The sequence below is a fragment of the Tyto alba genome, unplaced genomic scaffold, assembly GCF_018691265.1.
Source record: "Tyto alba isolate M040663 unplaced genomic scaffold, T.alba_DEE_v4.0 Super-Scaffold_2, whole genome shotgun sequence".
Classification (NCBI taxonomy): Eukaryota; Metazoa; Chordata; class Aves; order Strigiformes; family Tytonidae; genus Tyto; species Tyto alba.
In genome coordinates, this window is record NW_024881282.1 from 25,037,725 (window position 1) to 25,064,466 (window position 26,742).

General features: G+C 39.7%; 1 protein-coding gene across 1 annotated transcript in view; it reads right to left on the reverse strand.

The window, feature by feature from the left end:
- Positions 1-26,742, reverse strand: part of STARD13 (StAR related lipid transfer domain containing 13) — a 256,899-nt gene that overhangs the window by 196,597 nt on the left and 33,560 nt on the right. Inside the window, exons 3-4 of the mRNA XM_042792355.1 lie at positions 25,623-25,769; positions 20,933-21,067 (exon numbers count right to left, since the gene is read on the reverse strand). Coding sequence (XP_042648289.1) covers positions 20,933-21,067; positions 25,623-25,769 — 282 coding nt within the window. The remainder of the gene's footprint in view (positions 1-20,932; positions 21,068-25,622; positions 25,770-26,742) is intronic.

The window sequence follows — 26,742 nt, forward strand, 5'->3', positions numbered from 1 at the left end:
TGGTTGAGGGACTACAGAAAGCAAATACCAAAGGACTCGAATTTGGAAAACAGTATTCCCATTCATGTCACCAAACTCACTACAGACACTTGAAAAGCAGTGATTAAAAATAGCTAGACTAGATGCATGTGTGTCAAGCTGCAAGCGTTCCCAGAGGATAATCGCACAGATGTCCAAGCTCACACAACGGAAATTACAAGGCAGGGTGCCTGCCACTAAAGAGACATTTTTCCTTCACACAGAAAATGGGAGACAGTCTTCAGAAAAATGCTGATGCCTTGTTCACACAGATTAAACATTCAAGTCCCTAAGGGTCCTTATTCTAGCAAAAACTGTGAGATAAATAAAGACAGAGTGTCTGAAAAGAAGCAATTCTTCCGAAAAACCAAACCAGCATTATTGGAAATCTAAACACAAACAAATCGCAACGGAGGTCAGGATGCTGCTTTTAGTTCCCATGCCAAATCTTCCAAAATCAACATTGTGGTTTGGCTGTACGTTATCAATAACTGCTTGCCATGCATTCATACGACATGAGTCACTGACACTCAGCTTCCTCCCTGCACTTCCTTTGGCTCTCAAACACAGCTCTGTATTCAAACTTAATTAGTGACGATGTCACACGCCGGCCCGAGTCAAGCCCTGCCTTCATGCTGGCACAAGCCGACAAGTAGGTGGGGCAGCTCAGGCTGGCACTGTGGCTGGCTTCTGAGAGTCTGCCAGGGAAACACAGAAGAGCATTAAGTTATCGAAATCTGAATTCTAAAATAAATATTAATGCTGGATAAATTTTTTGTAAAGTGTCCCAATGACTGACTCTCTCTGCCCTGCTTCCAAGCGCACGGACACAGCCGAGGAGTCCGTGTTGGCGGGCAATGTGGCTCAGGCACCTCAACATTTATACTGGTTATCTGCAGAGTAAAAGTCTAGCTCTCAAACTTTCTCATTTCAATCAAGAGCACATGATACATATTTTTTTTTTTTGTAGTTTTAAGAACCTCAGATTATGTTCCAAATAGAAGTTTTATGTCATTTCTTTGAAAAAAACCCAGTAAATAGGCAGGAAAGCTTGTTGGGACACCAGACAATATAGGATGCACATTAGTAAAGAGCTGTCTTTGCCAGTCTACAAGTCCCATTATTTTGTCAGATGGGCAATACTAAGCTGGAGCTGCTTTTAAAAAAAATAAAAAATAGCAAGTGGCCACTGAAGATGTCAATGCAAAGAGGTTGCTTTAAGAAGAAAGATAAGCTATGCTTCTGAATACTGACTTCCAAGCTACTTTGCTGAAAGGATGTTGCTGTTTGGAACTATTTATTACAGACATGTTTACCAGAGAAGTATACCAAACATTAAATATAATATAAAAACAAACAAAAAAGCTGCATCACAATTTCCGTTTCTGGAGACAGCTTTGAACTGACTTTGCTACTGATAACTGTTTTACACCAAAAGCTTTTTAGGTTCATAGTTCTTCACAAGCACTAAGTAAAAATAGATGTCTGCCCTTGAGTCTTAAGCCAACATAAAATATTTACAATGATGGCATGACAACCAGTATGCTTCAGCCTCTGTAAGAAGTTGGAATTCCCCTGATAAGTGAAGCTTCTGTGAAGTGTTATCACACTATTTATATCAAGTGTTATAAATGAAATTCTTATGCTGAGGTATATGTATCCAAAGAAAATGCAACCCACTTAAACAGTATTTTTGCTGTTGATTTTCACACAAATTAACTTTTTTTTTCCACCTGCCAGCAAATTCTTTCTAATTGTTCTGCAATTATTACTTATTTCTCTGAAACAGCACATTAACTACACAGGAATAAATTATTTTCCACTGGGAATAAACTGACTCCATGTCTACAAAATCATTTGCAATGGAGTTAAAATGTTAAGGATTCTTGATCAGAGTTTTCTGATGGATGAGGTGGATTTCAGTGGTGAGCCATGAGCATGAAGTATGGAGGGGGAATGAGCAAGTTCTGTCAGATCCATGAATATCCATGCAAAGTCAACCTGGATGCCTGCGTTATGCTCTCCTACATCAGAATTACATGAGGGCACGGTGCAGAGATGCCGCAATGGCTTTGCGTGATGTTAGACAGATAAAGCCAGGTTTGTAACCTCACTCAGTCCTGGATCTGTCAGTGAAGCTGGCAATGGAGAAATACGGATGCAGGATGGATATGATGGCAATCACAGAGCAAGGAAGATGATAAAGAAGAGATACAGTAGACCTGAGAGGTTTTTGTGAGGAGCTGAAACAACAAGACACAAAACATTATCGGTATTCTCCAGTGAGGGGTCAATTAACTAAAAGTTGGGAACGAACCGTCTAGGTGGTTTTGGTGCTGCTGAGCTCTGCCTCAGATACCGTGCTCTGAGGTTTGAAGAAATTCCTGCAGAAGGATTCCTTCTGACCACCATGGGAGCAAACGTACCCCCTAGACCTGCAGGGCCAGAACGACAGCTTTCCTTTGCACAGTGTCTTCTTGCATCGTGTTCACAATGCCGCTCTCAAATATTCAAGTAGCCACAATTTTGCCTGTTTTCCCATTATGAACAAAGCCATTTTAAGTTGTAAGCATATGTCTTAAATGATTGGTCCCAACAGTGAGCCTATAATGTAGCAGTGATTTGCAAAACACTTGCAGAGAGCCTTCAGAGAACCAGTTAATGATAGGATGTCATATCATGTCAAGATACTCACTCAGAAACCATGAATCAAACAGAACAAACAAGCCACACTGCGAATCAACATCTTCTTGGGAGGGAAAAAAAAAAAAAAGGAAGACAGTTTTCAACAATAAAAGCCATTATGTCTGAAATTCCTTGGTCAATCTCTTGGCTTTCAGTAGACAAAGTTCATCAAGAGTTCCCTGCGTAAGGTGGGCTGAACTGAGAAAATAAATTACTTCACCATGGGCATCAGTAGAGTTGCTGTATTCTCTAAAGCTTGTGTAATTTTGTGCCAAATCCTGCTGGAGCTCATTGTGCTTCTGCAGGGAATGAACTGCCTCCAGTAAGCCACTGTGCCTTATGCTTTCTCTACGTGTCTCCTAACAGCCCACGTGCCTACTGCCTAGCTATTTCTATCCCCATAACTGAGATTTTGGTCTACTATATAGCTTGCTGAAGAGTGGGCTTTGATCTTCACAATGTGAGATTCAGGGCATTATTTTTCAATATAAAAAGCAGCATAATAGCACATTGGCAAGATGTCAGGTAGATACGTAAGAATAATAGGCAGCCTGGGCTCATTCCCACACTGTGCAGCATTATCATCAGGAGAAGTCTGGGGAGAGGAAACACGGAGAAAGGAAACTCAGAACCAGAAGTCATTAGGGTCATAACTCTCATGCAAGACAAAGCAAAGTGTTTACTTTAAAAATTATTTAAAGTGAGATACGCCTGAACACATCATTTCCCCAGGGATAGCTGACAGTCTCTGGCAAGCACTTAAAACATCCATGCTCCTGGGATAAAGTTTTTTCTAAATAAAATGCTACCAATATTGATTAGCATGAGAAGGAAAATCTAATTAGCTTTCAAAAGCACATGATTTCTGGAAGTTCAAGCTAGTTGAGGAAAGTGGCACCATGTTCCAAATGCTGAGATGGACACTGCTAGGGGATCTGGCCCTGTCTCTTAGGATTAGGCTAGAATTTAACAGGAGCAGAATCAGTAAGAAAATACATTATTCTCAGTCATTTTCTGCAGGGAAAACAAAACAAAACAAAACTAGAAGATAGTAAACAAACAAACCCCTAAATCCCAAGCCAACTTTTCTTTTTTTGCTCTTTCCTCTTTTCGTTGTGCATGAATCTCACAACTCCAGAAGTTTAAATAATTCAGCAATCAGAACTTGTCTTTCCCACCTGCAACTGCAACTCGGTCTTGTTCTGGGTCCTCCCAGAAGGAAGGCCCACAAAGGGTCTTCTCCTTGCATAGCTCCCCTCAAAGCCCACCAGGAGTTTCAAGGAAGGCAAATCTGCCAGGTATGTGGCACACACCCTACGACCAGGCCATTTCATCATTTCTAGCAAACCTTACTTACAATTAGAGGCGTCTATGGCTCCCTCCCAGTTATTTTCACCATACTGTTACCTCTAAGACCTCCAAAATTTCTACACGGATTCCAGCTCTGCAGGCTGTCACTCTAAAACTCAACCTTTTTCGCACCTAAGGAGCTGTGTAAATTGCTTTTCCCAGCCCATCTTCCACACGTGTGTCCTGCAGCAGAAGTGGGAGCTGAACATTCTAATGATGATACAGTAAATCTAATTGCATAGTTATAGCCATCTTAAAGGGAAAGCCAAACTTTCATATGCCTAAGGGGAGTGGTTTAACAAATTTATATGCAGATGGAAGCATATTAAGAGCAAACAGCTAGTCATTGACAAAATAAATATTCCCATAATAACTGTATAACAAGGAGCGAAGGTATAGCATGCAAAGCAGATGGCTGATCTGTGCAAATAAATGTGCGGGTCCCAGCAGTCTCATTTAGGCTTGCACTTTCCTTTTTTTAGACTCTGGAGAACAAAAATAAAAAAAGAAAAGAAAAAAAAGATTTTAAAAGTTAAAAAAAAAAAAAAAAAAGAGACTGAACTGGCAATTCCAGCAGATTAACTGCTGATCCAGCTGAATGAGAACTGCGAGATGATACACTCTCGAAATCAGGGTGCCCCGGGATCTGCTCTGTTGAAATGTGAACATGAATGTGTACCTTTCAGCAAAACCAGGGGAAGTGTTACCCTTAAGAGCCTCAGCGGTGTGCTCCAGCTGAGTGAGGTATCTTCTCAGTTGCCAGAGTCCTTGCTTTGCAAACGCAGCCTTTGCAGACAGAGCAGGGTGCAAACTGGGAGGCTACTAGATGTCAACCATGTTATTGGGATGCTGACTAAATAGTGCAACTACACTGATTTTACTGGGACATCTATCAATAGTACCTGGAATGCCTCAGGCAGGAAGGTTCGGGACTTGCTTTACTGTAGGAAGTTTGGAGGAGTAAATGGTATTACAAAGAATGTTATTTTGTATATTATGGGCTAGGTAGGAAGGAGTAAAGCAAGTGCTGATGGGAGTACACATGAGAGTTCTGCACAGCCAGGAAGACAATCTTGTGACTGATGGTGCAGGACTGAAGACCAAAAGATCCAGCTGATCCTTTCAGTCCTGTGAGAGACCTCATGTGGGACGCTGGGCAATCATTTGCGTTCTGCCCTTCTGCCTTCCAGCTGCAAAATGAAGATAGTGAAGAACATGAAGCATCCTTATTGGGTCTGAAAAACTAAATATTGCAATTCACCTCTTTGCACGTGGCCATTTTTCTCCCGACACAGAAAGCAGGGGATGCAAAAATTCCAGAAGCGGATGAAATTTATTATTACAGAAATGCCCATCAGGAAACAGTGGATGTGAACTCAGTCATGTTTACAGAATGTTTTCAGGTCCCCACACTAAAATGTCAATCATCATTAGCATTTGTAGTTGAAAAGGTCTGATGAATGCTTTCGTACGATGAAAAAAATATAATCATTCACTGATAAACCTACAATCAAGAGGCAGGGCAGGGTATACATTTCAGTGCTTTGTCCTCTTACTTCTTTCATGGTGATTTTTCAAAGCTATAGAAAATTTACAGCCTGGTTTGCTGTAAAATTTGTTTTCAGCAAACATTCTCTTCAAATTACTGAATATTTTAGACATGCCATATGGTATATAATTTTTGTTCCCACATAATGACTCTGAGGTCTTCAGAGCTGGAGAACATCTGACACTAGTAATTAATTCCAGAGCTAGGGGGACCTTTTTAATGTGATTTTTAATATCTTAAAGTAATACATATCTTTGGGGAAAAAAACCCTTCCACTTTGATAAATGCCATACTCATAGTTGATCTCAAGCAACTAACCTCACTGTTGAGTTGTTAGTATGGCTAGGTGAAACAAACTCATAGTAATGGTTCTTCTGTGTACTTACATAAATCTAATTCTTACTGGAAGAAAATGAAGCACCTGTGACAGTGCAACCAGGAGATGGATCTACCACAGACCTGTGTGATATATGCACGTCTACCATGCACATGCACTTCCAATCAATGCCTGCTCGCGCTGGACTGGCCCAGAGGATCTTACTGTCAGGGGAGTCTGGATCTCCTCTAAGTGGGTTTTTAGTTTAGTCTGAGATCATGCATTAAGTCATGGAATTTATCCTTACCATTGACTTTGTGAACCTCGGATATGGTGACAAAAAATAACCTTGAACTTCCATCACTGTGGGCTGTATCTCAAATTTGCTGGGAATTATGGATATTTACTTCTCAGATAAGATCCTATCATGCTTACATCTGCTGTAAATAAAGCAGAAGTACTTCCCCTGAGACCACTCCCAGGAAGCCCACCCAAGCCAGAGATGGACACTCCTTCAACACCATCACCACAACCGCTGTGAAAAAGGTTGAGTCAGTCCTTCCACAACCACCTTTGTAAGACTCCCCACTAAGGATCAGTCTTGTCCCATATGCAGTGACTGGGTGGGGACCTTGGCCACACACTTCCAAAGGAGCTGTAACATTAAAAAAATCACTGCCTCAGTGTACTTTGTGTGAGACAACCAACAAAACCCACCACCTTCTTCTTTGCCACATCCTAAATGAATGGCATTGCAGGTAGCTGCTGGACAGTAAGTGCATGAAACGTGTCAGCCAAGAGAAAGGATGCCATCGGTACAATGTAGGCTAGCCAGGACTGTGGGGAGCAGGAAAACATTCTGATTTCCCAAGAGGCACAAGCTATTCTTGATGATAAGACTTCAATCTCACAGCAGCTGGAACTCCACATCAAAGAGGCATACACAGCTGGACAGTTGGACACCAAAATCAGTCTCTCTCTGTATAAAAAAACAGGCCACCCAGTAGAGCATGACATGTATATTCAAGCTAAGTGTCCTAAGGAGCACTCTTAAAAAAGGTGTATATAAAAACTAGTGGTCAGCAGAAAAGGTAGCACTTCTGATAGACCTTAATAAAAAAAACACCCTGCGGAGAGAAATGTCAATAAATTGACTCAGAGCTACCTACCATCCAAAACTCCGAAGGAGATTATGACAAAAGGAGATTTCTCAATTAAGCAAAGCCAACAACTGTGCAAGATGCTGTCAAACCACAACCAGACAGTCCTGACCCTGGGTTGAATCCCTGCTGTGAAACAAGGACTCAAAGGAAAGTACTATATGATTTCAGAAAACAACACCTGGAGAAAGCAGGCAAGAAGTCCTTGAGGCTTTGGTATGGGTACGGCTTGGGGATTAAAACTCATTATAACAATTTATTGCCAAAACTTCTCTTTCTTTTCTTTATATTGCCACAGTGGCTGGGACTGGGGTGAACAAGACACCCTTAGTGACCCTAATCAGGCTCCCTGTTAAAAAGGGGTCATTAAAAAGATGGGGTACATTCATACAGTGTTACAACTTCAAGTCTGAACTAGCTGTCTAGGCTCTCACTAAATTCACCCTGCAAACAGACTGAACGACTGGTTGAAAAGCTGGTGCCACACAGAAAACCGTCTGTAAGAATATGAAGATTTGCATCTCTAAACGCCCCGACTGTACAGACTAGAATCACCACTAGTCTAGAAAGACAGTTATGTTTGACATCAAAGCACAGTTGTGTGAGGATTGTACTGCCGGGACGACGAGCGAAGAATAATTTACAGAGCCAAAGCTATAGATAGACATCTCATTAGGCAGCGTATCTGAGCTGAAATTTCAAGAACCTTTGGTAAACTATTTTTATGCATGAATCAAGGCCGGCTCTGTAAAAAAAAAAAAAAACAGCGATCAAAAGAGGTCGAGGCTTTGGATTTCACACTGTCTCCTGAACCGGCGCGTCAGCAGCGCGATGCCGAGCGCTGGTGCGAGTGGCTGCTGACGCAGAGGGGACAGTGCCACCTGCTGAGCCCCCGGCCAGGCTTCCCACAGCTTCTGCCCCGTCCCACTGGTGGCGACCGAGCCTCCTCGGGCCGTGGGGTCCTTCCCGCTGCTCCCTGGTACTGCGCGCCTGCCACAACAAACCTTCCTGCCGCGCTCTGACTAGCGAAGGGAGCCAGGAGGCATTCAGCCTGGGAAATCAAAAGAGGACAGGACTCCCTTTTCACCTATGCTGGTATAAAGGTAGGAGGAAATCTGAATCAGGCTGCAGATCTCCTGGGAATCAGTGTCTGGCAGTCACTGGGCTTTGATGAATTTTGTATTTATCTGCACAGAGATCCCTCATGTAGTAGGCACAACCATGGATCAAGTTTGGTCAATTAACACAAACTACAACACATTTCTTAGGACATTTGAGGACTAAGAACATGCAGACTACATGAATTAATACTGTTAATAGGAAACACGTAACTTCTGCAACTGTGATCATGGAGAAGATGAAAGTGAACACTAAGCAACAACAGAGAGGTTCTCTGACTTTTTGTCTGCCTAGTTATCTTTGTTCTTCCATTTCATCATTTTCATGAAGTCTTTGTGCTGAGAAACAAATGGCCTCTTTTCAACAGAAAATGTTAATGATTTACTCAGTTCTTGGATTACTAGACACTCAAGGTACTGCACATATCTTCAACAGGGACCACCAAACTTGCAGGTGTACCTCCATCTGACGTCCCTTTCAGTTATTCCTAGAAGGGTCATCACCATCACTGTACAATCCAACTCCGAGTTCCAAATTATTTTCTTTTTCTCTTTTCTTAGTACTGGTGATGGCTGACTTATGGAGGACAGCATACCACTATCTACTTCACTGTCTATGCAACTCACTGGTCAATGTTCATTACAAAGAGTCCAGATTCTGTTATACCCTCAACTGCTAAAAAGCGTTGGGTTTTTTTGTTGTTTGGGTTTTTTTTTTTTTCATTGTTGTTTTTGTTGTTTTTTTTTTTTCATTGTTGTTTTTGTTGTTTGTTTTTTGTTTCACTTTTTTTTTGTTGTTATTGTAGTTTGTTTGTTTGGGTTTTTTTGTTGTTTTGTTTTACCTTTTTTATGATGAAGCTGTGAGACCTGTAACTAGCTCTGATCATGCTCAAATTAACATATAGTGTCCAGGTCAAGACACTAGATGGAACAAGAAGTCTGGAAACCAGGACCCACACGAAAAAGCTAGATGAACTAGACTGACCTGCAGAAGGAAGGCAGAAGGAATATCATAGAAACGTAACTTGTTCTGCATATTGATGAACACAAGAAGACATTTTAGAGCAAAAAAGCAAAGTAAAACTTTCTAATGGTAAGTGGGGTGCTGACACATTATCATCTGAACAGGCTTTGTAGTCTGTCAATGGGAACTTAAAAAAGAAGCTAAACAAACTTTTGTCGGGGTGACATAGGTCATTCTGATTTGGTACAGGGGAATAGCTTAGAAGTCCTCCTGAGGCCTCTCAGACCATAGGTTGGCTCCAGTTCCTCTCAGAGGCTGTGCTAACTCCGTTTCAGGCCAGATTCACAGTCCTAGATGCAAAGTCCAATTTGTTAGCTCAAGTTTTAAGACACGCAAGTACCTCTGGAAATCTTCAGTTCAATTTGCAGCATGCTGGCTAACCCACGACATTCTCAAGCTCTACTTTAATGGCTCATCTGAAAACTTGCATTAGGACATTTTGCAATACAGAAGCTTCAGGAACTTTTTCTGAGCACTTTGGTTTTGTATCAAGTGATTAGTCGTTGTAATATTTAAACCATGTAATACCAGTTTAAAGAAGGTCATAATTATGACACTTGGCTGCTTCAAATAATGTGTGACCTTTCTCTTGCTGAGGATTATCAGCAGGCCCCATCTAACAACTAGCAGTTCATCTCAAAATCACTAGTTTATCATTCTGTATTCAGTTCTGGGAATTCACTAAAATGCCATCTGAATGGTAGCTAGATGGAAACCTTCTGCAAATAATTTTTCTGAAGTTGTACTTCCTTCCGTACACTAAGAAATGATAGGGGAGAACTTCTTTTACGAAGATGTCATCAGTTTTCCCATGTGTACATCAGGTGATTATAGCAGCAAGGCTGCCATGACTTGACTTTTTCCTGCCCAGAACAGGAAAAACTGGCTTCTGTAAAAATGAATGGGAAAGTGGAAAGACTGGAGAATATTGACCTACTTTCTCACTCTTGCTATGTGCTTTGTTGGAAAGAGCTTTTTGGTTCAGAGCTCCACTAGAGCCAGGATGAAGGCTGCTGAGGAGCTGACCTCTCACACTATATGTAAGGCACGGGGTATAGAATCCCTGCTCCTCATCTGCTTCTGGATGCATTTCATGAGTCTGGGTCAACAGGAGACCCGGGCACGTACCACTGGCCCATCCTTCCTGATTCCCATGGGACACACATGGGCTCCACTCTGGATCTTATCCAGGACTAAGTCTTGTGTAGCACTGATCCCTCTCTAAAAGAGCTGAAGCACTGTAGAGTCTTCTGGAGAAGCTATTTAAATGCAGTTCAGTGAGGCAACAGTGCCCGAGGGAATGGTTGCTAGAAGTATATGGAAAGCTACCTGTGTACAGAAAGATAATGTTAAAAAACCTAAAGTTCATCAAAAAAAATAAATTTATAATGTATATTTTAAAAACATGCTTATATCTCCCTCTTTTTCTTCTTATTTTTTTTTTTCCTCTTCTTTTTGTGAAAAAGAAGAAGGTGTTACAGAAACTTGTAAGAAAACTCCTGGAGAATGATTGGGAACACCTGAGAGAAAAAAAAAAAAATCAATCTAGAGCTGTCCAAAAAGGCTGTTCAAGTCAAGCAGAACCCTGAGCCTTCCCACATCTACCAGCTTTAGTGCACATCACTTACACAAAGGGCTGAATAATCCCCCTTCTGTACTGTGAAATACTGTATATCCCAGGATGAGGGGGTAGCAGTTGGGCAACAATGCCTCCTCCCAGCAGAAGCACAAGAGAAAGTTGTACCTTGAGAGGGATTATCTCTGTTAGAGAGACAGGATGCATGGTTTGCTGTATTCATTTGCATAAAAAATGCTCTCCCTATTGCATTGTGCCAGCCTCTGTCTCTGGGGTGTTATAGATGGAAGTCCCTTCTTCCATAGCGTGGGAAACAGGAGAGAGCAGTCTACGAGCTCTCCAGAGTACAAAGGGCCTGGAGGCTTGTATTATGAGAGACCTTTGCACCACTGCGTAAGTGGGACCAGGGGTCTGGCTCTGCCCAAACCCCGAAGCACCACACGAGCACTTCAGCAGTCCAGGCAGAATAAGTTTTTAACTATACATCTCTGGTAACATTTGAACCTCTCCAATTTCCTCTTGCTGTGAGCAACTATTGTAAAAGCCAAAAGCTCCAGCTCAATCACGTGCGCCATCTGAACAACATGCGAAGTAGCCGAGAAAACCCTGCTTGAATAAGAATGACACAAGTCCCAGACCAGAAGCCAAGATGGTGAAAATGAGTAATAGCTACACTGGAAGAGAAATGACTTTGATAAAAACTATACACGTAGAACATATTCGCTCATGTTTTTCATGCTGTTGTAACAAATATACCACAGGGCCAGAAAAAGAGTAAGCAAAAACCTGACAGACACGTAGACAGGTAAGGTATGACTGTACATAGCTCCCTGAAGAGAATTGTGCTCAACAAATCCCACAAACAAAAATACAGCAGACAGTCTGGTAGGGTCCAATCCAGTACATGCTTGCCAAGCTCACCCATGGGAGCCAGTGTACTCTATCGCCTGTTCTTTTCTGTGGCTGCTACAAAACATAGTAGAAAATTGTACTGTCACCCAATTAAATCAACAGTGTGTTGCAACTAAAAGCATGAGCCCAGCTGCTGGTATAAAACATGCAAACAGAAGAAAAGAGAGATAAATTGTTTCCCTTTTGCACTTCATTGAGTATAAAGTTAACTGTATGGAAGTAAGGTTATCTCTCTTCATATCTGCATATGCATGGTATAATTTCCTGGTATGGTTCCCGATCGCCTCTTGTTACGCATTTGTAGAGATTTTTATTTTGACAGCTTGCATCCCACATCTACTGACAAGGAGTCAGGACATTTCAGTCTGTCCTGACAAAGAGTCAGGACATTTCAGTCTGTCCTTGAAAAGCAATGCATTTCTGAGGCTCTGTACTAATGCTGAAATGTAAGTCAGCAATTTTAGTGTCTATGATTAATAAAATTGCACTTATTATGAAATGTGATTGTGTTTCTACTAACAGTGTTATCAGAAATACAACACAAAACAGCACTGAAGAGTACTAGTACCTTGCATTATAGTTTCTGCAAAAGAAATCAGCTAGAAGAACTGCAAATTAACATAACAACGAATGTCACTCTAGAATACTGAATATTTCAATTTATACATGATAAATATGTCTACAAAAGCCAAGCAGCATATGTAGGCTTCATGTGGGATGTATATACTAATTAATCCATGCCCATCTGCAGCTCTCATTTCATCACTGCAGCTGGACCTCAATGGCAAATCTCACTGAGTGAGCTTGGGATACTTATTACGAGACAGGGGCTGGGCTGGCTCAGAGAAGTGCTTACTCAAGATATTTTGCAGGCAGTCTCTGCTCACAGGGTTTTAGCGAAATCACCACCAAGCCCAGCTGCTCTGCTGCTATTGCTGTCCCTGGTGGACCTGCTGGCTGCCCTTGCAGCGGTGGGTCACCTCTATTTCCCAACTGCCCCCACAGTTGCTTGCTCTTTCAAAGCTTTTCTTACAACATAAACAGATGTTATCAGTTAGAACTACATAAATAGCCATGTAATGCCAAACAATAAAAATAACCAAATCTAGTCTCCTCCCAATACAGATTTGGACTTCATACGCCCTTTGAACTACACCAAAATGAACTTTACACCAAAATGAGTTGGAAACTTCAATTTTAGTTTACACCGTATGCAAAAAATGCATATCAATTATATTGTCCACATCTATCCAAGAATAACTATTGTTACATTATTTCTCAAAGCCATTTTATGAATAAGGATGAAGAAGCTCTTGCCTTTCTTACAGAGATAACTCAATGAGGTTTTTTTTAAAAAATAAATAAAGCATGTCCCTAGCCTCCAAATAATCCATATGAAAACTAAATTAAAATAATGAATCCGATGCAAAATACTGTGTAAAAAGGATAACATTAACGTAATTTAAAACTAAATAAATATTTTCACAGATCGAGTGATTTAATCATAGCAGTTCAAGGTAATATTAATTGCTGTATAGCTACATTAGGATTATCATCTTCAGCTGACTTCAACATTTTTGGCAGGAAAAAAATGGAACTGAGCTAATTATTAAGAAAAAAAGAATGTTAAATATTTTATTTAAGGAATATTGTGGAATTCACCAAACTAAATACTTTCTGTTCATTTCTGAAACACACCATAGAAATGAATGAGAATGATCTAAAAGACCTCATTTCCCTGGAACTGACACTAACATCTCAAGAGTCTCGTCAATCAAGAAGACAGGGCCCTTTCAGCCCAGTTCAGGATTACTACTGTCAAGAAATGAAACAAACCCTTCACTATCCAGCCATCTGCACGCAGTGTAGTTATGGTGCAAGATGTCGGAGTCCCCTCACTAAAATACTTTGAGCAAGATTTAAAAGGTACATGGTTAATCAGAATAAATAAGAAGCTTTATAAGTGTGCATTTGGAAAAACTTTTTGGGTTGTGTGTGTTTGGGATGACTTCTGTTTCTGCAACAAAAGCTGCAATAAAATTAACAGGTAACAATCCTGCCCTCCATCAAAAAAAAACATTTCATAATAACATGACAGCATTTCTTACCGTTGTAAACAAACACTGCAATGCCAAGTTTCAGTTTTAAATTTCTAAGCATTATTAAAAGAGACCCACAGCTCAAGATGACGCTTCTAAAATGAAAAAGGCAGTGACATACCAACTGGTCCTATGAACCCTTTACGGTAATTTTATATATAAAAATCAGTAAGAATGTGTAATTAAAGAGTTTGTTATTACTCACGGCTGATAAACCCACCAATTGTATACTGTTCATCTACCTTTTCTAATTCAGGGCCTCCTTCTGCCACCATCAGAGACTGAACCCAAGACAGTCACTCTTTGGCATCAATCCTGCAAATGCTACTCAGTTACTTGATCTGTTCAGTAAGACAGATTTGGTATTTGCTGGTTTGGTATATTTACACCTTTTTGATTCACAAAGCCTGATCCTATTTCCACTGAGGTTTCACCGATCTGGAGAGATGGGCAGACTGAGAATTTAGACAAAGAATTTAAGACTGTTTAGAAGATGTATTAGATAAGGTTTTCATTTGCTCGTATTCCTTTCAGAAGTTTTTGAAAGTTCATCCATCCATTCATATACAAAATATTCACATTGAGCAAAGCTAAAATTTATACTGATCTTCCCCAGTTCTTTGAGACTCATCATGGCATCCTGATTTCAGCGTAACGTGTAAGCAGTGTTGCCTGGTTCACAGACAGCTTTGTGTGAAGGAGCTGACTGATGGGGGGAGGGAACAAAGACAAAAGAGAAGGGGCCATGCTGGGCTCTTATATTTGCAACCACTCCTTGCTGGGAGCAGACTTTGGTCAGAGTGCTGTCAGGTGCACTGGAAACAAATCGGATAAGAAACCCAGGAGTATCAGTTATATAAAATGGAATATATAGCTCTCACTGTTAAAAATGGGGAGGGAAGGAGGAAGGGAGGAAGGAAGCTGGGAAGCGTCTTGCCCTTCACTCCCAATTAGCCTGGTTTTTGCTAGAGCTAGTACAGGCTTTTCCTGGGACATTGAATTCCAATAATACCAAGAAACTAGTTCATCATAAAGCAAGAAAGATTCTTTCTTTCAGAAGCACTTGATCATCTCAGAAATGCCTGCAGGTCTACAGTGATCCTTGGCAAGAAGGGTAATCTCCTCACCGTGCGAGCAGAGCGGGGAAAGAAAGGCAAGGCAGACATCTTGTTCAGAGGTGAGAAACTCCACCATAATGGGGTACAGCTGGAAGCAGAGTGGGTCACTTTACTGGACTATTTCACCATGCCTCTGTCCCAGAGGGATACTGGTTGTATTAAGTTCTGAAAACAAGAAGAAAAAATCTGCAAAGATGATGTTTCAGGCTACCTGTGTTTATACTGGAGAGCCAATTTGCTGACATCGCTCATCTCAACATTAGGAATACATAGGAAAGCAATTCACATGACTAAAGGACACAGTTTGAAACTTGGTTTTGCAAGAATGGTAACAACTGGCCTTAGCACTCTGTGTGAGGAAGGATGGTCTGGCAGCAAATATGCAGACTGTGTATAGATTCTGCTCTTGACCGTGCTTCAGGCAACCAGTGTAACTTTGAGAAAGTCAGTGAGGGCCTGATTCCTACAAAGATTTCTGCACCTCGTATTTGCATGAGCTACGCTACTTTTACAAGCACATTTAGCTGAAGTATTGGCAGAAGTCTTCAGCTCCAACAAAGCCAAGTAGCTGTCTTCAAGCACAGTACCCCTTTGAGAAAAGGGGGCATTGAACACTATGCCTTTGTCACTCAGGTCTAGGCTTCTTATTTCATCTTCTTGTACTTCGTGAGTCGTACAAAGTGTCCTGACCACAGAACGGGCAGAGAGTTCTCTGAGGTAAGAAATCTTTGCTCAGAGGTTGCACAAGTCTTCTGGGGCTTTACTATAAACTTAGTCAATGAGGGGCAAGGTCAGAGTCAGGTATGATCTGCCTAATCTTCACTTAGGGAAACACCCTACTAGATAATGGATGTAACTGCTGCTCTAAATTGTACTGTGAGCCGATAAATTTATGACTGCATCCAGTAGTGAGAGTGTGTGAAACCTACTTCATGAGCCAGGTTGTATACTCTTACCTTCTAATCTCATACGTAAAATGAAGAATCTGCTTACATATTTCACGGAGAAATGAAGGAACAGCCTAAGGTCTGCAAATACTTTAAGATCCTCAAATTCCAAAAGAGTGCTTAGTAGAAACACAAATAGTTATGAGTTGTCACATTATAACTTCCTTCTGCACTGGACGTTGGCAGCTATTTGATAAAAGGCTTGTCACACACACTCACTAATGGAATAATCTCTGATCTTCACTGGTCCAGGGGCAGCAATATCGAACAAATAGTGCATAAGAAACACAATGATTCTGATTTTCCTTCAGCTGTTTTTACTTTTTAATTTCTCTGACCTCGAACAATGTCAGAGGGTCAGGCAGGCATCACACTGCCTACAGAGAGATAATGACTACTATAGTCATAGATTATGGTACTATTAGTTTTACATTTCTAAACAATGTCAGAAGATATCAGGCATCTCTGGAACCTCTGACCTAAACTCTGAGACAGTTTATAGCACCAAACAGCATTTCTCTGGAGAAAAAAAAAAAATAGTATCTTCTTAAAAGAATCACAAACACTTTTCAGTCATATGGGTTAGAAGGCACTGTTTTGCTTCCCATTTTCTGAATCAAGCTTAGCACAGATAAACTGTAGTTGTACAAACAGTTTAAGTTATCAGAAGCTGGCACTGATGCTGAAAGAAGCAATTCACCCTGTCTCATCTCTGGCCACTCTGACCTTCTCTTGCACCAGCCTACATATTGATGTGTCTGAGCAGTGAACCAGATCGAGAATCCAGGTTAAAACAAGCTTGAAACCTATAAAATGATTAATTTCAGCTGTCTCATTTTAATGAACCCAAGATATCTGTGGAACTAAAGCATGAGAAAACAAAACTGTGCTCTCAAGTGTACTTAAAAATAAGACATAAAAACAGACTTGCCACACATAAAGGAAAAAAGCCACCTTGTTACCAGTGTATGAAGGTTTGTTTCCTTACTAATTCACAGAGTGCACACTGTAGAGGATATTGTGCTGTCTGCAAGAGCTAGAGGGTTTTCACACCACCTGGTATTAGATTCGTAAGTTAGACCTCCAGGTCTCAAAGTTTCCTCTGCTCAGTGCATGGAGAGACAAGCACTACTCATCAAATGCCAGACTGTAGCTTATACGCCACGGGAGGGATTTAGCTCACCCGACTCTAAGCACCTGTGCCTCAGCCAGTCACTCCAGCCTCTTCACATACTCAGCCAACCAACATCAGCACTTTGGGGGCACAAAGCACTTCAACCCGGTGACCTACATTCAGATGACTACTTCAGGATGAGATGGATCTGCTGTAGAAGTGCTTTTTTCTCTCCGTTAATAGAATCTCTATGACATAGACATGGACTTAGAAATACCAGCATTTGTCAGGTGGAACTTTGCTACTTGTCTCTCAGGCACCTGACTTTCCTGCCACCTTCGGTACGTTTTCTTTAGTACCTCACAAATAATGTTTTGGTGAAGCAGCTTTTTTGGGGGAAGGAAGGAGGGGAGACATGACATGACACATCATTGCCCTAAAACCATGATTTTCACTGTTGTATCAAAATGTTGGAACAAGTGTGAGCCATCTTTTAAAGGCATATCAACAGAATACTCACTGTGACATGTTTGCCAAAGAAACCTTCGCTGCATGTTTTAAACTGTCAGCGTGGTTGGCATCCATGGAAGTGTGCAGCTAAGATCACTGCCAACAACTGTCCTCTGCATAATTCTCTGCATATTATTCCTGAATTACATCATCCCTGTTATTTCTAACATTAGTCTTTTCTAATGTATTTGCTAATCTCAGGAAGTTATGAAGTATTTAGTTCTCTAAATGCCTGGGTATATGAGCTCCTGGGGAGTGGACACAGATAAGTTCTTTTGGACCTCCTGACTCATAAAAAATTGGAAAAGAAGAAAAACCAGCTCATCAAAATAAAACAGATCTGATTTATCTCTGTGTTACTCCCAAGTTACGATTATACCACTTGGATCATGGCAGTTAAACAGATGCAACCCTGGGTGTGACAGAAGGAATTAGGCCTTTTGAAATTTGGATCCATCCCCTTTACTGTAACAAAAGTAACTTTGGCAGGTTCTTTTTAAAAAATATGGAAAAGTCTGTATCTTAAGGAGTAAGTGGTGAAACTCTGGGTATTGGAGAGATGTGACAGACTCACACAGACTGAATGCCTGGAGCTAGACATGGCATTATTTATATTTGCCTGAAATATAGCACATACACCAAAAGCAGCTTTTTGAAGGAAGTAAAATGATCTACTCTCCTGAAAGAAATTTGCAAACACCCAGTTTCATTTATGCCTAATTTAAAGCACTGGCCAATTAAAAAAAAAAAAGCCCATTAATTTCTAAAGATATTCTGTGCATCCAGTAGGTCTCTAGACTAGATGGTGCTCTAGCAACAGCAGTACTTTCTCCATTACACTGCTGTTACTACAGGATTACAAAAATGTTTGTTACAATACATGGACTGTACTGATGAAGATTCATGAAACTGCTATTTATTGTATTAGTATTTCCCAAATTTCACCAAAAACAGAAATGTAGACTTCAGAAAAGAAAAAAAAAACCAAAATGTACTTTCTCTGCCTTCTTTCTCACACACTTCTAGCCAAACAACATTACTGCTGCAACATCACTTCAAAACTATTTACACAGTATTAGTGGGAAGGCAGTTAAGCAATGATGCTTGTGCATGCCTGACATTTGTCCAAGGTAAAAGACAAATAAAGTTGGCAAATATCTTTTTACTGAATCCTACTATCTATTCCAACTAGAACAAGTGACAAATCAGAACAAGTGTTTGTGCTTTTGCAGAAATGGAAAACGGCGAACTTATTTTGTAAGGAAATGAAACAGCTAGTGGGAAGACAATAATGTTTTCAATCAGTAAGCAAATGGAGCTCACCTACAAAATTCCATTTCAGTGAACATGAGTAGGCTCCTTTAACGAAATACAGAATTATTAGTGGCATGCATATTGTTCTTCGGTAGATGAATAGTATGACAGTTTTAAAGATAACTTTAATATATAAGATTTTGCTTTAATCAAAATTGTGTGGATAACTTGAAATACGCACCTCATCGGCAGAAAGAGAACTGTTGAGCTATTGACTTAACATGTAATTATTGCTAAAACCTATTGGCTTTGGGATTGGAGGAATGGAGGGTGGCATATGCAATGCCAGTATCTGAAAATGCCTCTGAAGCTATTTGTGGAAGAGATGCTAGCAGGACTGATAGGTATGGCAGACAATTACCAGAAAGTACACTATAAACAAAAAAACCCACATGGATAGTAACACAGGCTAACAGGGAAGTGCAAGTACGGCTTTTGGAGGCCAAGTTCTTTGAATGATTATGCAGATATGGGTAATTTGGCTGCTATAATGTACTTGAATTTCAAAAAGCTTCTGTAGTTATCTATCAGATTCAAACTATGCTGTCAAGGAGGAACAACAAAAAAGACATCAAGAAATAAAAATGTCTTTTCATTGCTAACTAGAAGTGAAAAGAAAGGTTAGGAATAATTGGTTGTTTTCTTTTACAGTGGATGGATATTACCTGACAGTCTCACAGATACATGTTCAATTTACTCATAAATGATATGGAAAATGGAGGAATAAAAAAGGACAGTTTTCTGATTATATTAAATTACAGAGGTTAATAAAACCAAAAACTGAGTGCCAATTGCTGCAAAAGGACCACATGATGCTGAAAGAGCGTAAGGTAAACAGGCAGATAAAATTCAATACCAATGAATACAGCCAGACACACCGAAAAAAACCCAAACCTAGTGTCAGGTATTTATTAGCTCCCTCAAGATTCTTGAGATTCAGTTTTTCACAGTACAAGAATTACAGCCAAATTAATAATCCAGTAAAAAATTTACAACAAGAAATAGGTGTTTTTTTGAGTATTTCACAATTAAACATTGGAACTCATCGCTACAAGATGCTTTGAATATTAAAAGAATAAATGAATACAAATGAATACAAAAGACATAACTAGTGGCAAAAAAGACCCTTGGGGGCTATTAATTACAAAGCTGCAATATAGTGTCTGGCTTCAATATGTCTGCACAATAAATAGCTCAAAGGAAGCGGAGATGGCTTACTGCCTGCTTACTTTGTTCTTACATTTCTTCCCTGAACACCCAACATTGGCCACTGCCAGAGGAAGGACACTGGACTCTAAGCATCTTTGATTCAATCCAGTGCAGCCATTTTTATGTTGTGTGATGACCATGGACACTGCTGACAACCAAGTAATTTAAAACTGAGAGGCAAACCCCATCTGCATTTTGCCTAAAAATTGATCCTAAAATAGCTTACATTTAGCTACTGAGAAAGTGAATCAAAGACTTTTGAGAAAAGCCTCTGACAGATTTTAAGACTTCGATCGCAGACTACAGCATTACCTTATGAAAAAAAAAAAAAAAAAAAAACCAAACAAACCCCAAAAAAACAAACCAAAATAAACATTGCTATTATTGATTACAAATAGGGTTTAACTAAATCTCCAGAGCTGAACACTTCTGCTTACAGAGAATGCAGGGTGGAATCCACCATGAATCGGGCATAACCAAAAGCCAAATTAAAAATTAAAAAAAGAGACTAATTCTAAAATAAGCAATGAGGAAAAAGATGCAGTAGTGGCTCTGATGCCTGAAATCCACCACATGTAATTTCCATGTGAGATGAATTACTCTTTAGAAGCGCCTGTTTCTTTCCATTGACTATGAAGGCAATCCAAGTGACTAGTTCAGATGTAGAAGTCTTCATTAGTGTTAACTAAAATCAGATTAGATGAATTCCACAACCCTGGAGTCTCATTAACTCAAGACTGACTTAACTTTCATCTGTACCTGTTTTGCAAACCAAACTTCTCTGTGTAGTGCAGTATTTGCAGAACAAATTACTCTGAAGAAATGCAAGGACAATTTTAATGATGAATAGTAAATTTCGAGGTTACTCAACCTGAGAGTCAGAGAATGTTGTAAATATGCTGTAGCTACTTACATCAGTTTTGGGTCGTGCTCCAGTTGACACTGGGTAAGGTAAACAGTCTAGATCCTGGTAGTCTCCTCTTCTGTTTTTCCAAGATCCCTTTCCTTGATGATCTCCATAAAAGCCTGTCTCCACTTGAAGAGGGCACTGTAAGAGAATTTTAAAAACCCTGTAAATAAAGGCAAGTCATAAATGTTTTCAATGTGAACTGCAAGATAAAAACATTGGAATTTTATCTTTTTTAAGATTTTCTTCTCTGATGGAAGGTAAACACACGGTTTCAGTCTTTTTTCTTAAAACCAACTGCTGCATCATTTTTACATTTTGTGAAGTTAGACATCCAGATATTATGTGGTTTCCTTAACAGCTAGTATACACAACTGGAGAACTAATAAGCAGTAGTGCACCTTCCTAAGTATCAAGGAACTGAATCACCTCTACTTTAGAAAGAGAAATGGTTTTATTAAAAATTATTTAAAACTATTTTTTCACTTGATTTCAAATTCATTTTTTTAACTTAAACAGAGACCCAGCAAATTCTCATTTTCAAATTACAGACTGAACTTTCCAAACACACTTTTCCTTGTGCCACAAACCTGGGGAGATCTCACTCGATTGCCCCACTCCCACACCATTTTTCCAAAGATGCGTATCTTAACTCTGGGCCCACATGTGCCCAGCCACACCGAATGTAATGCCAATAAAAGGCCAACTGTACAACATCCCCCCACATATCCTGGTTTGCCTCAAAAGAACAGTAAGGTGTGTAAGCAAGGAGCAAGCAATCCAGCAGGATCCATGCTGGGAACAATGCGGGGATCAGGATCACGACTGCACTGCAGAGCAGTCCCAAGCTGTTGGGTAAAATCAATCAAAATCAGCCCATTATCTGCCTGCTCCCCTTCACAAGAGAACAAATTTGCTGCTGGTCTTTAACAGCAACTGCCTGGTTCCCAGTTAGTATATTTTTAGGGATGGAAAATGAGGCGGCTTTGAAAAGCTGACAAAAGAATCAGTATGTGGCCAGAAAAAGTCTGAAGAGAATATACTACTACTCCAAGTATTAAGAGAATATGTAAATTAAAGTTTTGCTCAATGAAAGTCATATCTCTAATATAAGATGGGCTAATTATAATCAAACAGGATTTCTCTGCCACTATCCCTGAATGATAAAGGATTAAAACCGAAAAATATGATTCTTATTCTTCAGATCTGCTGTTTTATCTGTACTGAAACTGAGTACTAGACATCAAATGGCAATGAAGCAGATACATTAAACAACAAGGAAACACGCTGTTTACAGCAAGGGTGTTTTATCTCTGCTGTCTCATTTACAAAGTACTGCCTTCTATATTGCTAAGAAAGACTTTGTTTCATAGGAAAGGTACAGGTTTTAGAGCAGTACTATCAATTGCAGTTTTCCAAAACTAGCAGTTTTGCTGTTAGTACATTCAGATATCTCAGCTTTCTGTATTTAAATCATATATTTACAGCATTGGTGAGAGAATGTTTCAGAAAATAATTAGATGACAGGTAATTATATTCAATATCTTTTCTAGATCAGATACTGAGTCATCCAGTCAGTGCTACTGCCCCATACTATTTGCCGAAAAAAAAAAACCGACCAGCAGTAATTTGCAGTTTACACAGATGTAAAAACAGACTACCTCTTACGATTTGTCTAAAAGTTATAATATTTTAAAAACACCTTACATTTGTTCACCAAAATATTGCAAGACTCACCCAGTAAGTCCCATAACATTTATTCACCCCTTCTGCTTTCATTAGCAAATATTTAAGACTTCTTCCTGCAAAATTTTTATTCAGTTGAGTAGTATTAATAACAGACACCTTCACAACAGGGAAATTTAAAGATTAATAAAATATTCAAGAGTTACTTCCACAAACAGACAAAAAATCCTTCAGTAGAAAACCAACTGGCTCAACCTAGTGATTAAATTACAAAATATATTTCTGAGACATGGTATTTGCCATAAGAAATAAATACTCTGTCATCTGTTAAAAATTGCCCACATCCTCAAGAGACGAATTTTCAGGGCAGCAGCTCCAACAAACATGTTGCCACTCATACATTAGTCACCTACTTTGGAGACCTTGGGTCTACAAGTTGGCCTTGCATCTGTGAGTACTTCACCCAAAATAATTTTCAATCATAATTTCTTGTGTCAGTTTCCAGTTTATATAATCAAAATAGGATAAAAACGTGTGAAGAACCCGTAAGTGGTTCATCATTTTATAGAAGCCAAATTTACACAGTTACTAGTAAACGTATGTCTGAAATAGGTCTTCTTCCTAATCAAGTTTCATTGTGAGTGACAAGAACAAAACATTTGATATGTTGGAACAAATTACAAGTTATAATAAGAAATATGGAGCAAATGTGATGAATTGATAGAAGATAAGTTATTCATACAACTTGTATGAAAACAAGGGTTTGTTAATTTTTCCCACTGCAACTGTCATTTTGAGATTTCCAAAACCTGTTTCTTCACAGCAAATTCATGGAGAGATTTAGAAGGATGTATTTCTCGTCTTTGACTATATAGGAAGACTAATGTCAACCCATTTTGAGGAAAAGTATTCTTAAATGTTTAAAGAAGGGCAGATGATTCCCTTGTCATACACATACCTTTGCAAGAGACAGAAAAGGACATCCCCCATCATCAGCTCCACAACAGATCGTCCCTGACTCTTTGCTTGCTCTGATCTTGCTGATCTCATCAGGAAGACCTTTGTGTTAAATGACCTTTCCAGTTCCTGTAGTGGAATTAGCTCCTGGAGGCTTAAAGGACATTTCCAGTCTGCCAAATAAGGCCACAACAGAAATGTGGCTGATTCATGTTTGCCTGTCCACAGACAAATAAAATGAAGCAAGCTCTCCTGCTTCAGAGTGAGAAGACGACATGACCTCCTAAAGAGGTGTGTAACTGCTCAAATATCATATTAAGGAAAATGGTAATTTTGGCATTGATATTAGAAACGCCCTTGAAATCTTTCTGAACTTACTCAAATGGATGTAACTGTTGGTAAGGGAAACAAGTGTGCCAAGACCAGTGATACTGGCTTGGAGGTAGGTTTTATCAGCACAGGAAGCATCACCACCTCTGTATCACTAGCACAGGCTTTTGGTGTGGGGATATGTCCCAGGAAGAAGGCTGTGACCAAAGTCCTGGCCTCTGTATTCAGAAGATGTCTTGCCACTGGGCTTCAGTAAGAGAAGTGCAAGCATCTGGCATGCTGGTGTTGGTATTCTCTATGCAGTCACTTCTGATGATGTTGCTCTTACCTATCAAAGGGCATTTGAAAACACTGTCTATTTGGATTTGGTTTTCTGCTGTCTACATACTACCTGCCCTTCATCAAATGTTCCAGCCATGGATTTGAGGTCCAGTGTCCTGTGATGGTCAAGTCATCGTGGAAAAGGAATATACCTAACCAAACCATGGCATTTGCCTTAGTAGAATAGGCACAGCCATAAAATCACAGGTGTTTGGATCACTGGTTACCAAAACCAGACTGCCTCATCATGGGAAGTGCTTAAACTCTGATGGCTTAGATTTCACTTTCAGGCAGAAAAGCAGACTACACTGCCACTGTATTTTGACAGAAGACATCGAGCAGTCTCCTACAAGGAGACAGAACACTCTCCATTAATGGACAAGTTAATGCTGAAATGAATTCACTTGTACAGAGTTGGTTCTGACTTGCTGCCATGTACAATAAGAAATGAGAGAGTCATGGCCACTCTGCTACTAACACTCTCTCTGCAGAATATGAAAATGCATACCTCAAAGAGCAACATCAAGATGCAAGATTTTGAACATCCCACTTTGTGACATACAAACATTTATACTGTGATCCACACAGTTATATACTTAAAGAATTTACTTTTACAAAATGAAGCAACATTGAAACAGCAACAATGGCAAAAGCATTCAAACAAGCTCACCTTTCAGGAATTTCAAGCCAGCACTGACATTCAGAGCTGCAAATCCAAACAATTCTATCTTAAGAACAGACTTAATCATAACTTAAAGCAGAGAACGAACACTCCTACTTCTCATGCTGTTCACTCTCCAGTTACTTGTTTCTATAGAAAACCTTGCTTATTCAAAAATTACTGAAATAATATCATTGCTCCTTAATCCCATTCGCCCTCAAAATAAAAGCTTGGGAAACTATGCCATCAACTAATGACACCTGCCATCACAAAATATTCTTAACTAGAGAAATGCAGCTCTAAATCAAATAGATAAAATAAACGAAAACCTGAATTCAACTCTTAATGAAGATACACAGTGTCTCTCTTGCTGTCTTTACATAAATATAACAAGTGTAAATAGACTATCACTGGAACTTTAAACCAACAATATTCTATCCTGAAAAACTATCAAATGCAGTCATCTGGGTTGAAATTCCTGTCTAAAAAAGGTGTTTAATGATTCTAACCCATCTTGAGAGAAAACTTAAAAGTTGCATCTTATGACATTTCTGGTTATTTGGCCATTAGTTGTCTAATTAAATTAGAGCATTACAATTGAGTAAAAACTGTAACTTACTTCATCCTTGAACCTGAGCTCCCCAGCCTTTCAGAAACACAACCAGATCGGAAAACCATGGCTTGACAAGCATCTGATAGCTAAACTTTAGAAAACGTATCATACAACACACACATTCTTACCAGTTGCTTGTGCCTTTGGGTAGAAGGAGTACTGGAAGGAGAAGAGCCAGCACTCAGAGCTTCTTCAATATCTAAGTTCAACTGTTCCAGTTTCTTCATAAGACATGACATAGAGTTTGACCATTCAGATCCTTTTTCTGGTTGGGTCTAAAAAAATCAAACATACATGAAGCCTTAAAACATTCAAGCTTTTTGTAACTTGAAGACTCATTTTTCTTCTATCCCTCAAGGAAAAAGCTGACCAGTTCTTTCCCTGTCCTTGAGTAACTTCACTCCATTTAGAAAGCTTCAATTATCACTCCAATCCTGATGACATAAATTCATAGTTGTTCTTCATACTCAAATGATCACACTCCACTTCTGTATATCTGAATGGCTTCCTAACACTTCATCTTGGGTGAACCACTGCCAGCTCAAGCTAAGCACAACCAAGACCAAAAACAAAGTAACTTTAATGTCTCCTCTTTAAGCCACTTCTATTTTAGCATCTCTCCACTGATTGCTTGTTGTCAGTAAGAAAGCTGAAGGCCACCATGTAGACTGTATTTTATCCCTTCCTATAATTCCAGATTCTGTCAAGTCTTGCAGCCTTCTTCTGCCCATCTGCTGGGAATACTTTATTGGTCTCAAACACTTTCTGTTTTCATGGATACATCTTCCCCGTGTATCTGAACTCTTTGACTGTATAATGAAAACATTAATCCATTGCAATGTAACTGCCAAAAATACTTTTCCAGTGACTTCCCTTAAGCATCCTTCCACAGCAGTCCCTGTGCATGCTGCTGCATTATGCCTCATCTTCCACATTTAAATCACTTCTAATGATCCACAAGAAAAATACAGTCACACTGACCTCCCTGTCATCACGGGCAGCTACTGCTCCCCAGATTAGTCTCTGTCTGGAAGGTACTTCAGTTCTTTCATCTTTCTTACTTTCACAAACAATACATATCTATACACAGAGGATAATTTCATAGCACACAATTCTAACAGACTGAGCATACAAACAGTAATACTGCATTGCCATCCTGACGAAATCCTAAGAGCATCATACCAACACTCCACAATACCTAGAGGAGCTAGAGGAATATTGTTGTTATTCTTACCTGATAAATCTTTA